A 13,340-nucleotide genomic window follows, 5' to 3' on the forward strand; every position below is an offset into this window, starting at 1 on the left:
AAATTCTACCTAGTGTTTACTAGCTACTTAGATTAAATCTTACTTAATTACTAACTATTTAGAGAATAAGCTAGAGACTACTTTTAGCTATAAAAGTAAGCCTAAAAGCTATGTATAAAATGCATTTTAAACTATAAAATATTATATAAGTATACATTTAATTAATAGATAAGCTTATGCGCACACTATACACAAAGCTACTAAAGAAGATGCGCTAGAGCTTTCTACTAAATATAATACTCTAGGTTGTACAACTCTTATATAGAGCTGCTAAGTTAGGACTGTATTAGTTTAAGATATACTATAACTACTATAAAAAAAAGCTGTGCCTGCACATCTCTTTATATAACCTTTACTTTTTAATTACTAATAAAAGAGAGCACACTTTTAGTATTATAAGCTTATAGACAGATAATACTTTAAGCATTATAATAAAAAATTTTACATAAAAAAAACTATAGTTAAAAAGTAAAGTTTTATATAAAAAGTAAAACTATTCTAGTAAAAAAGCAGCCTATTAAGTTTAATAGTAAAAAGATTAAACTTACACATAACATAGTAGTTTTTACTTAGAAAAAATAAGTAAGCTAACGTACCTAACAGGTTGGCCAGCTACACAGGTTAGCTGGCCACTTTTGCTAAGCCCCTACCACACTCTACCTATCTACATAATGCCTTAATAAAAACACTAGATTAAATCTTTTAAAAAATATTAAATACAGCTTACTTTTTAAGCTTTTAAATAAGACTTAAAACTTTTCTTATAACATGCTGCAGCTATTTATAATGTTTTTTTACATAACACTAAGTAATTAACATGCTAGACAGCCTTTATAAGTAAAATGCTAGCCTAAATTAAGAAATCTAACTAAGCTTAAAAAAAGTAGTTATTAAGTACATACTTAAGCTTATTACATGCAGATTTCCCTCTAGGCTTATAGCTATAGCTAATATAGCTAATTTCTTGCGTGCAGAGTGTAATCTAGGCTAGGTTAGCTTAAACTAGCCTAGTATATAAGTTAAGCACTGCTTTAAGTTTATAAGAAAGTTTAATTATAAGTATAATTATAAAAAAGCACTTTATAAAGATCTAAAAGTTATCTAGAGCTAGTTTTGCCTAGTAGCTAACATAAAAGCTAAGTATAGTATTTAAAATAAAGACATGTATAACTTTAATAAGTTAGGCTTTATAATAGGCTAGATATTAACTACAGCAGTTATTACAGCTTTAGAGAAATAAAAACAGCTAAAAGTAATATAGTAAAGTAATAAAAAGTAGATAATAGTTATTTAGAGCATTAATATAATAAAGTAAGCTATACTACTCTTTATTATTTTTAAAAGCTGCTATTACTTTTTTACTTAGTATAAGAAAAAGAATTTACTTTAAAACTAGGTTATTATAGTCTCTAAAAACAGCTAGATAATAAATAAGCTTTAGCTATAGTAGTTAAAGCACTTTAATAAGCATATAAAAAAAGGTTATAAGCGCTTAGTAGCTTTTTATTATTAATAGCTATAAAAGCTATAACTTACTTAATTTTTAGTAGTACTATAAAAAAAATTTATTACTATTTATATACTTTTACACTTATTACACCTTTTATAGCCTCTTAATATAGGTTGTTTTGCTTTTTTAAAGAAAGTATATAAGCGCTAAGCTAGAAATCTTATATATAACTAGATTACTTATATTATAAAACTTAAGTTCTTACTATGCTTTATACACGCTTATAATGTAGTAATTACTTTTAGTAATATCTAAGAAGAGTTTTAAAGCGCTAGTTTAGTTCTATTTAACTTAAAATAAGTTAAAATAGCTCTTAACATTTAGTTATATACTTTATTACTACTACTAGTTATTTATAATAAGCTCTAGTAGTTGTAAACTTTAAGTAATACTTTTAAATTTAAGTTATAATTAATGCTTATAAAGGTAAAAATTTAGAAGCATATAAATAGCTTACTAACATCTATAGTAAAGGCCTTTAAAAAGGGTTTAAAGGGGGCAGCAATTATTGCGCATAAGCTAGTGTTAGTGTAAAAAAAGATTATAAAGCTTTAAGTAGTAAATAAAGCTACTACATAATGTAGATTACATAAAAGGAAGTAAGTTTAAGTAAAAAGAACCTTAATAGTTAAAAATAAAGCTTATCTAACTACTTTAAAAAAGTTTAGAGCGCGTAGTAATAAAAAGAAGCTAAAGACGCAGGTGCGCGCTAAAAAAGGTAAGCTAAGTTAAAAGTAATGTAGGCAGTGTAATTAGACTAGGCATAACTTACATATGTATAAAAAAGTAGCAGAAGTAGACTTTAAATAATGTTTTATGTTATATTATTTTATATAGGGCTAAAGTAGGCTGTTTTGCACTAGAATAGAGTGGTTTTAGTAGGGGCTTAGCAAAAGTAGCCGGCTAAACTGTTAGGTACGTTACCTTTATATAATTAACTTAAAGAATAAAGATAAGGCACTTAACATATAAATCTAATAGTAGATAGATAATAGTAAGTATAGTTTTACTTTTTTACTATTATAGCTTAATTATGTAACGTACTTTACAGGCAAGTTACTTACACACCTAAGTTACTTACTTTTGCTAAGACTTTACTACACTACTTTTTTTATACTAATGCATTTCTAATAATACTACTTAGATATATTAAAAAAAATTAAATGTAGCTTACACTTTAAGCTTTTAAATAAAATATAATACTTTTTAAGTAATATGCTATAGCTATTTATAAAGTTTTTTAAAAAATAATAAGTAACTAACACACTAGACAAACTTTTTAAGCTAATTATATAGCTAACTTATAAAAGCTAGATAATAATAAAAAGTAAGTAATTATTTAGCATATACTTAAGCTAAATACATAAAGATTTCCTCTTTAGCTAGCAGCTATAGCTAATATAGCTAATTCTTTACACGCTAAGCATAATATAGACTATATTAGTATAAACTAGCTTAATATATTTATTAAGTGTTACTTAAAGCTTAAAGTAAAGTTTAAGTATAACTATAACTATAAAAAAGCTTTTTATAAAGATTTTCTAGTAATTTAAAGCTAGTTTAACTTTATAAAATATATTAAAGCTAAGTATAGCATCTAAAATAATAACATATATAACTTTAATAAAATAAAGTTTGTAATAAGCTAAATATCTACTAGAGTAGTTATTATATGTGAAGCTATGTGAGGCACTAGAGACATGAGGAACCGAATTGTATTGTCTATCTAGAGGAGTCCTTTGTAGGAGTCTATATACATGCGAAATGAGTGGGTGAGTCTTGGCAACAGATCATGGTGACGACGCATACGACTATGATGACGACGCATCCGATCATGGTGACGACGCATGCGACCATGGTGACGACGCATCTGACGATCGTGTGATTACTGCAAACATTATAAGTTTAAAGAAATAAAAATAGCTAAAAGTAGTCTAGCTAGGTAACTAGAAGTAGATAACAGCTATCTAAGGCATTAATACTAAAAAGTAGGCTATTTTACTTTTTATTATTTTTTAAAGTAGTAACTACTTTTTAAACTAGTATAAAAAAATCTACTTTAAAATTAAGTTATTATAATCTTTAAGCACAGCTAGACTACTAATTAGCTTAGTTTAGACTAGTTAAAGCACTTTAACATGTATATAAAAAAGTATACTATTAGTAGCTACTATTTACTAGTTATTAATAGCTATAAAAGCTATAACTTACTTTATTTTTAGTAATACTATAAAAATAATAAAATTATTACTATTTATATACTTTTTTACTTATTACACTTTTTATAGCTACTTAATATAAGTTGTTTTACTTTTTTAAAAAAAAAGTGTATAAGTGCTAAGCTAAAAACCTTATGCATAACAAAATTACTTATATTATAAAAATAAACTTTTTACTATGCTTTAAAGTAGCTTATAATGCTATAACGTACTTTACAGGCGAGTTGCTCACACACCTAAGTTGCTTACTTTTGCTAAGACCCTACTAAACTACTCTTTTTACACTAATGCATTCCCTATAACACTACTTAGATGTGCTAAAAGAACATTAGATACAGCTTACACTCTAAGCTTTTAAATAAAACATAAAACTTTTAAAGAAATATACTATAGCTATTTATAAGGTCTTATAAAAGATAATAAATAACTATAGCGCTAGACAACCTTTATAAGCTAATTCTACAGCTAAATTATAAAAGCTAGGTAATAAAAAAAAGTAGGTAATTATTAAGACTATACTTAAGCTATATGTGTAAGAAATTTCCTCTTAGATAGCATTTATAGCTAATATAGCTAATTCTTTACACGCTAAGTGTAATCTAGGCTATGTTTACATAAACTAGCCTAGTATGTTTGTAAAGCGTTATTTAAAGCTTAAAGTAACATTTAAGTGTAAGTATAACTATAAAAGAGCTTTTTATAAGAGTTCTAGAGTAATTTAGAGCAGGTTTAGCCTTATAGAGAATATTAAAGCTAAGTATAGCAAGATAATAACACATACAACTTTAGTAAAATAGAGTTTATAATTAGCTAGATATCTTTTAACTATACTTATACTTAAAACTTTACATTAAGCTTTAAATAACGCTTTATAAATGTACTAGGCTAGTTTATGTAAACATAGCCTAGATTACGCTTAGCGCGCAAAGAATTAGCTATATTAGCTATAAATGCTATCTAAGGGGAAATTTCTTGCGCATATAGCTTAAGTATAGTCTTAATAATTACCTACTTTTTTTTATTGCCTAGCCTTTATAATTTAGCTATAGAATTAGCTTATAAAGGTTATCTAGCGCTATAGTTATTTATTATCTTTTATAAGACTTTATATATAGCTATAGCACATTTCTTTAAGAGTTTTATGTCTTGTTTAAAAGCTTAGAGTATAAGCTGTATCTAATATTCTTTTAGCGCGTTTAAATAGTCTTGTAGGGAATGCATTAGTGTAGAAAGGGTAGTTTAGTAGGGTCTTTGCAAAAGTAAGCAACTTAGGTGTGTAAGCAACTCGCCTGTGAAGTACGTTAATTACTTTTAGTAATATTTAAAAAAGGTTTTAAAGCACTAAATTAGTTTCTTTTAACCTATAAAAAGTTATAATAGGCTTTAATATAAAGTTGCGCACTTTATTACTACTACTACTTATATATAATAAGCTCTAGTAGTTGTAAACTTTAAGTAATACTTTAAAACTTAAGTTATAATTAATACTTATAAAAATAAAAATTTAAAAGTATATAAATAGTTTACTAACTTTTATAGTTAAAGTATTTAAAAAAGTTTTAAAAAGAGTAGTGTTAAATAGGCTCCAACAGCTAGCTGCTTATAGTATAAGCACTTAAGTAGCAAGAGTAAGAGTAGTGTACAGTGTGCACAGCATATAAAGTAAGTAAGGTAAAAGTAATATATTTCTAGTTCTATTACTCTTATCTTTCTTTTATACAGAAAAAAAAGAGGATATTTAAATATTTACACATAAAGGTTTACACATAAGTATTATATAACATAGATATGTAGTTTTACTTGTGCGCAATTGCTTATATCTAGACTGTAACACTGCTGCTGTGTACAGACACTAGCAACTTTTTTTTTATCTAAAGAGTTACTGTTTATACGCGTTATCTCCCTTTTGTCTATGTAGGTTTATTTAATTATGTTTTACTTTTACTTAACCTTATTTATTAAAACTTGCCTTAGTAATGCTGTATATTAAGATAAGCTAGTTACACTATATAAATAGCTTTATAAATAGTGTAAAGTGTTTTAAGCTATTATTATTTAGCCTTTATACACTTACTTTATAAGTAATTTAGTAGTGTATAAACTATTTTATGTAAGGTTTTATGCTAGAATAGTGTAAAATTTTTATGTAGGCAGGTGTGTAAAGAGGTGTATATAATAAGGCCTTTTTTTTTTACTTTCTTTTCTTTATTCTTTACTTTTTAAGCCTTACTATATAATTCCCTAGCTCTTTTCTCTTTTTATATAGTGCTAACAGTAACAGATACTCCTGCCTGCACACACACACACACACACACACAGAGAGAGAGAGATGTCTCTTAAGCCTTCCTCCTCTACCTTTAGCGCTGTTAGTGCGGTTGTCTTTAACGTTCTTATGCAGTCTAGTAGCCTAGGGCGCATCTATGTTACTCTTTTAACTAGTTTTACTACTAATTAGTAGTTTATTTAGCATTTTAGTATAAATATATAGATTTTTTAGCTCTTTTGCTTTCTTCTTATATAAAATGCTAATTATAAATAAGCTAAAAAGTAGCATGTAGCAGCTTTACTATTTTATAATATAAATATTATCTTGCCTGCTAGCACTAATCTACAGCTGTAGGCAGCAAAGGTTGTGTGTTATAAGAGGTACTTCTATATAGTTTTAGTTTAAAGTTATAGTTAAGTTTTAGTAACTCTATGTGCTTATTATTATAGTAGCACTACTAGTGCTTTTTTTTTATTAAGTGTTATATGCTAGCTAACTTCTAGGCTAATGCCTACGCCTTATGCATATAGCAGAGCTGTGGTCTGCATTATAACTACTATATATAAGAGGTGGTGTGTTTTTCTTTTTTTATATACTAGACAAATAAACTATTTTTTTTACATATTCTTCTCTTTTAATCTTATAATAAGAAAAATAAGTGTGTATAATAAAAAAAAATAAGCTTTATATAAAAGTATTATTAGTCTAGTTAGTTTAGAGCATCTTTGCGCATAAGATCTAGCTAGTCCACAGATGCTTCTATCTAGACAGAGAGGCAGTTAGTTAGAACTAATAATTAAAAAGCTTAATTTAGTGTTTTTTTATACATGCATTTACTAAGTTATTTTTACTATTAATTTACTTAATTTTAGTAATTTCTCTTTTCTTATATAATTTATACAGTAATATAATGTTAATTATAAGTTACTTTTTACTAGTAGTGCCTAGCTTAATAAGGTAATTATATAAAGACCTTAAATTTATATAAATTACTACTAAGATTAGTAGTAGTTTAAGTGTTTATATAATTTACTATAAAGTTGTACTAAAAGTAATTACATTATTAAACTTTTTAACTATTCTATACAGTTTACTAGTAAGGACACTTCTAGTTACTTTTTTACACTTAGTAGAATTCTAGTGTATAATATTACCTACTATTTTAAAGTAGTTACTTTACTTTATATAGTTTTTATTACTTAATGTCTAAATGGCAGTATTTGGATACGCGGTTAGGCGTCACGTGACATAGTCTTGTGTCACAGTTGTACACACAGACAGATAAATACCCTTTCCTTTGCACAGACTTAGAACAAGAAGAATCAACACTAGTTACCTACAACCCCCGCCTCCTGCGCAATGTGTACACTGTGCAAACCTCTTTACCTTGCATAGCTAGCATAGAGTCTATTTAACACTAATTAGTAGTTTAAATACTGTAAAATAGAAAGCTCTTCTTGTACCTTTTTATTTAAAAAATTATGTATAAAAGGAATTCTTTTTCTTACTAATTTAACTATAAATTAGTAAGAGTAAAGATGTAACGGCGCAGGCAAGACAATGGGTCCGAATACGGTGGGAGTCCACTCAGAGGCATATGGGAGTGCGTGGGGACTCTGAACCTGGGAATGCCATTGACACCTATAGGCCTTGTACGTAGGATATCAGAAAACTACCGAGCTAGCTACGGGGGCGAGGTGCGACTAAATACATGAGGGAATAGGGGTAACAGCAGGGGGCAGGGCAGAGTCGGGGCCAGGTCGAGTCAGGGTCGAGCCAGGGTCGGAGCCGATACGGGGACCCTTCGGATGGGTTCCGGGCGACCCGAGATGGAACGAGAATCGTTACAAAAGACAGAGTCTAATTTACATGTAAGTAGCTGTAAATCTTTGTTTAGTTACCTAACTAAGAGTAGAAAACCTGTCTGTACAATACTGTTTAGAGGTACTGTATAAATAGTAGTGCTTGTTTAACGCTAGGAGGTCTGTTTTATCTTTTTGCACAAGGCTGTTTAGAGGCAGCGTACAACAAGAAGTAAGACAGCGCGCAACAACGCATAACTAACTACTATAAAGCAACAAGTGACACTAGCTCTATCTATAACTAGCTAGCATAATGTATTAACATATAACTAATACATACCTTTTATAGGCATCTTAGCAAAGACCCTAGCAGAGCAGACAAACATTAAGGATTAAGTAAATAAGATTAAACTATTAAATAACACATCTAAAAATAAGCTTAATTTATACACAGCTAACTTAATTATAGAACTTTACATGTTAAGCGTAATAGATGTATAAACTCTTAAGAACTTCTAAAATAACTTTATAAAGTAAGAGCTTATATACTTTAAAGATCTTAGCTAATTGTTTTTATAAGAACTTATTACTACCTTATAGAATAAGAGCATTAGCTTTAAGAAGGATAAAATAGAAGCTATTACACTATATAAACTTATAAAGAAAGAACATGCTTTTACTATTTTATTAGACTACTGTACTAAACTATTACTACTAGCGCTAGTTCTAACGCTACAGAGGATGTCTCTGTATAAATTACCTGTAGACCTAATACTTTCTCTGCAATTAGTACAACCACCTTGTAATAGCTTACTGTATAAGAGCATAACTAGGCAGCTACATATTCCTGTAGCTATAGCTCTGCATAAGATTCCCTAAAGCTTGTACCTACTGCATATAATTTAATTACTGTACAATTTATACTAACTTCTACCTATATAAGATATTACAGTAGAGAACCTTACGCCTAAGAAGGTTGTATAATTTTAGAAGGCATAAAAGAAAAAGAATAACTACATAGGGCAACTATATAATATTCTAGCTAATAAGGCTATAGTATTTATTAAGCTCTGCTAACGCCTTGCTATTTATAAGGCCTTGTATATAAGCATCTTCCCTAATATTCTTAAAGGCTGTGCACACATGTTCTACCTTTACAATATTAGCCCTAAGAAGATGTAGAGGGTCCTGTATAAACAGCTTAGCAATTACTTTAATACTAATGTAAATTATAACTAGTATTAGATAAATTAGACAATAATAAGCTTTACATAAATTAAGTAAAAGAACTTTATAAAAACTTTATATAAAGCTTTTAAAGCTATAATTAATAAACTTACTTTTATGTAAAAAGCTCTTAGTCTATAATTCTAAGGTAAGATACTGCTTTATACTACTATTATATAAGCATGCTAAGGATAACTTAAGCTTAAATAAGCTATGTTCTTAATTAAGCCTATATATAAGGCACTGTACAGTAACCTCTGTTTAGCACTTTAGGTTATAATTAATTAGTAGAATAACATGTTTCTAAATAAACTAGAAGACATATACTACACTAATAGAAAATATAACTTATCTTGTACACATAGTTTCTAATAACATAGAAGAAGTCTAAAGGGATTTAGATTACACTTCTTTATATAATTAAAGTAATGCTTTGTTTACTATAAAAAAGAATATTAGTTAATAAATTATCCTTCTATAAATTAGTTCTGTGCAAAACGCTAGTACATCTTCTTATATAAAGGATTCTATAATAAGACACTAACGCGTAAGAAGGTAAGCGCGTACATTTAAGAATTTAAAAGTAAACTAAAGTAGAAAGAAGAGAAGTTGTATAACAACAACTTAGATAAAAAGAAAAGTAAAGAAATTATTAACTACCTTACCTTTACTGCATTTCTCTACTGTGCGACAGCAGAGGACATATACAGCCTAGAACCTAAAGAATACGCGGAATAGTTTATTCTTAAGGATTAATATTGTACAGTATACTAAGGTAAACTATAGAATACTAGCGCTGTAAGAATTTCTACTATAGGAAAGTTATAACTTAAAGCATGTTTATAAAAATTTCTTTATATAAAAGTAGACTAGACACTAAACAAGAAGAGTATTAGCTTTAAAAAATAAAGATTAATAGAATTAATTAGTACTATATAAATTACTAATCTAGTTAGTAGTGTTACATATTACATACTAGATACGCTAACACCCTTCTTACTATCTCTTGCTAACGCAGACTAGATAAATACGTACTTTAACAACATGCAGAATATAATTATATAAAGTAATAAAATTAAGGTCTTAGTTGTACACAAATAAGGTTACTTATTTTTTAATATATAAAAAGAGGAATTAATGTCTTTTTTTATAAAACACAAACTTTAATAACTATATAAAAGGTTTAGCTATCCCTATACAAAACAGCTTTACATAATGCTTAAGAACGCTAGACATAACACTAATCCCTTTATACTTAAAGAGATTAAGAAGTTCTGCTACATGTGTTAGCTACATAACTTAGCACTATAAAAATTTAAGTTTATAATTAAGAATAATTTATACTTTAATTATAAAATAGTAATTAATGTTGTATAAATTCGTAACTAAGATATACTATATATAATTAACATAGATATATTATTCTAAGCAGTAACTTTTTTAAAATTAATGTCTGCATAAGATACCTAGAACGCGCTCTATAAGTGTTAGATTAACACATATTAGAGCTTACTTAATTACATTGTATATAACCCTAGTACAAACTTTGCATCTAAAGATTTCTAGAATTGCGCAAAGATTATAAAAGCAACATGTTAATAAATGCTAGTAGAAGCCTATTAGGCTATAGAGAAGATTAAGCGCGCACACGCACTACTACAACGTGCATATAACATCCTCTATGCAGAATTAGATAATTATATAAATAATAAATTAGTGTTACAGATAGCTATTAAAGCTTTAAATAATATAGTAAAACTAAATAGTCTTATACTTATATTACTTATATTTAGAATGTACCTAAGAATTAACATAGATTCTGCACTATCCTCTAACATTGCTACGCAGGCTAATGCTGTATAAAAGGCAATAAGAATGCTTTAAAGTAAGAGAGTAAAAGTTAATGTTAATTATATAATTAATACTTAGAATAGCCTAACATTATATAAAGTCCTAAATCTTCTACTTAGTTCTAAGGTAAAAACATAGCAAAAGAAGAAAAGATAAACAGGACTGCACATAGTAAAGGGAATTAAGGCCCTAGACATTATTATTAAGATAGAGAATAGTCTAGTAAGACTCTACTGCACATAAGTTATGCTGTATTATTATATAAAGGATAAAGATAAACCTGCATAAGAACTGCTAGATTTAGATAAACTAGCCCTAGTATAAAGAGATCCTCTATAAGCATAAAAAAGAGGTTGTCTACATAAGTAACTAACTTTAATTAATAGACTACATAAAATAGCCCCTTAAGTAGTATTAAATTTATTGTATAAACTAAAACTACAACTAGCTAAAAAAGGCTGTAAGAGACTATATAAGAATTTTATATAAGACATAATGTTCTTAACCTAGAAAGAAAAGGATAACTACACTTTAGTAATTAAGCTCTATGTAGATAGTGTAATTATAACACCTAGAAAACTATTTAAAGAATTAGACTATATAGAAATAAAAAGCCTAATTATAGGCAGCATGTTTAAAGTACTTTTATATAATTTATTAGTTTATAAGGGACAGATTTTTAACTTTTATCTTATATATAAAGTTAAAAGGAAATTAACACAGCTATATAAAAAATTAAGACTAGTATTTATAAAACATTTTAATAAGAAGAAGAAAAAGATTCTTACATAGTCCTCTATAATTTAGAAAATAAGTTAAAGGTTAATTCTAGCTATTAGCCTATTACTAATAGCTTTATACAGTATGCACTGTAAGCTATGTAATATTACTTAAGCGTACGTACAGTTAACAGACAAACTTACACAAATATTGTTTACACAACTACTAAGAGAACTCTAGGAGAGCTTTTCTCTACGCACAATATTTAAAGTTGTACAACTACTATATAGCGCAGCAGAATCTAGCTTGTATTAGTTTAAGACATACTATAACTATTATAAAGATAAACTTTACATAAAAACTTTCTTATATAATCTATGTCTCTTAATTATGTATAAAGGCATAAAAACGTTTAGAGTTACAGGGCTGCAAATAGACAACACTTTTAGTATTATTATAACTAATTTTGCGCAACGTAAAGAAAAAGAACTACAGAAAGCTAAGTTCTATGTAAAGCCTAAAATAATATTATTACATAAATAGCTTATAAAATTTAATAAAGAAAAAATTTAGCTTATATAAAATAAAACTATAATTTTGTTAACTTAAAAAGAACAAGCTAAGAACCTCTATATAGTAGACCTAAACACAGAGAACGCCACGCAGAAGTACATTAAACAGCGCGCACAAGGTGCCTATATTGCGTCTGTATGTTAACCTAAGGCAGCATTTAACCTGTCTACTGCTGCTTAAGTTGTGTTACTATTGTATAATAATATTAAGGCATTAAACATATAAATTTAATAGTAAATTAATAACTAGAATTAAAAATTATTATATGTACTACTTAATTTCTTCTATATAAAGTTGTTTATTTTTACTAATAAATTATTTATAAATAATAAGAACTTAAGTTTACAGCTTAGCTTTCTTATTATTCTTAGAACAAAGTAGCGCACTAGAAACTTATACAACTTTAAAATTATAGGTAATATTATACACTAGAACTCTTTTAAGTGTAAACAGGTTACCTGCTCTATACTAGCTAGTAAATTATATAAAATAGTGGGAGGATTTAACTGCGCAATTGCACTAAGCACAACAATTAACTAGATTATACATATGCTTAGACTACCTCTAATACCTATTGTACTATGCACAGACTTAAGATCTCTGTATAAATGTTTTATAAAGCTTAGTACAACAAATAAAAAGAGGCTTATAATTAATATTATGTTAATTTAAGAATTATATAAGAAGAGAGAGATTATAGAAATTAGGTAGATTAATAGGAAAAACAACCTAGTAGATGCCTGTATAAAGAAGGCGCTAAACTCTGCCCTTAAGGAACTAGTTTTGCACAACTAACTAACTATTAAAGTTAAAGCGTTAGTTAATAAGCTTAGGCCTGTATAAGACAATAAACAGGGCGCTGTGCTATAAGGGCTTTAGTAGTATAAGCAGGGCAAACTAGGCAAGGTCTGTATAAAGGAAAAAGAAAAAGTTGCTAGTGTCTAAATAGTAGTATTTAGATACGCAGTTAGGCGTCACGTGACATAGTCTTGTGTCACAGTTGTACGCACAGACAGATAAATACCCTTTCCTTCGCACAGACTTAGAACAAGAAGAATTAACACCAGTTACCTGCAACCCCCGCCCCCCGCGCGATGTGTACACCGTGCAAACCTCTTTGCCTTGCATAGCTAGCATAGAGTCCATTCAACACTTAATATAATTAAAAATTT

At 27.8% G+C, this 13,340-nt stretch overlaps 2 protein-coding genes across 2 annotated transcripts; both read left to right on the top strand.

The window, feature by feature from the left end:
- Positions 1-10,647: 10,647 nt before the first annotated feature.
- BDR25DRAFT_234159 (uncharacterized protein) lies at positions 10,648-10,887 on the top strand (the record flags this gene model as incomplete). The annotated part of the gene is made up of 1 exon (XM_033685468.1): positions 10,648-10,887. A coding segment is annotated over one exon (240 nt), but the record flags the coding sequence as incomplete, so codon positions are not given.
- A 498-nt stretch (positions 10,888-11,385) lies between these two features.
- Positions 11,386-11,667, top strand: BDR25DRAFT_234306 (uncharacterized protein; the record flags this gene model as incomplete). The annotated part of the gene is made up of 1 exon (XM_033685476.1): positions 11,386-11,667. A coding segment is annotated over one exon (282 nt), but the record flags the coding sequence as incomplete, so codon positions are not given.
- Positions 11,668-13,340: the final 1,673 nt, after the last annotated feature.

The sequence above is a fragment of the Lindgomyces ingoldianus genome, assembly GCF_010093535.1.
Source record: "Lindgomyces ingoldianus strain ATCC 200398 unplaced genomic scaffold BDR25scaffold_29, whole genome shotgun sequence".
Classification (NCBI taxonomy): domain Eukaryota; kingdom Fungi; phylum Ascomycota; class Dothideomycetes; order Pleosporales; family Lindgomycetaceae; genus Lindgomyces; species Lindgomyces ingoldianus.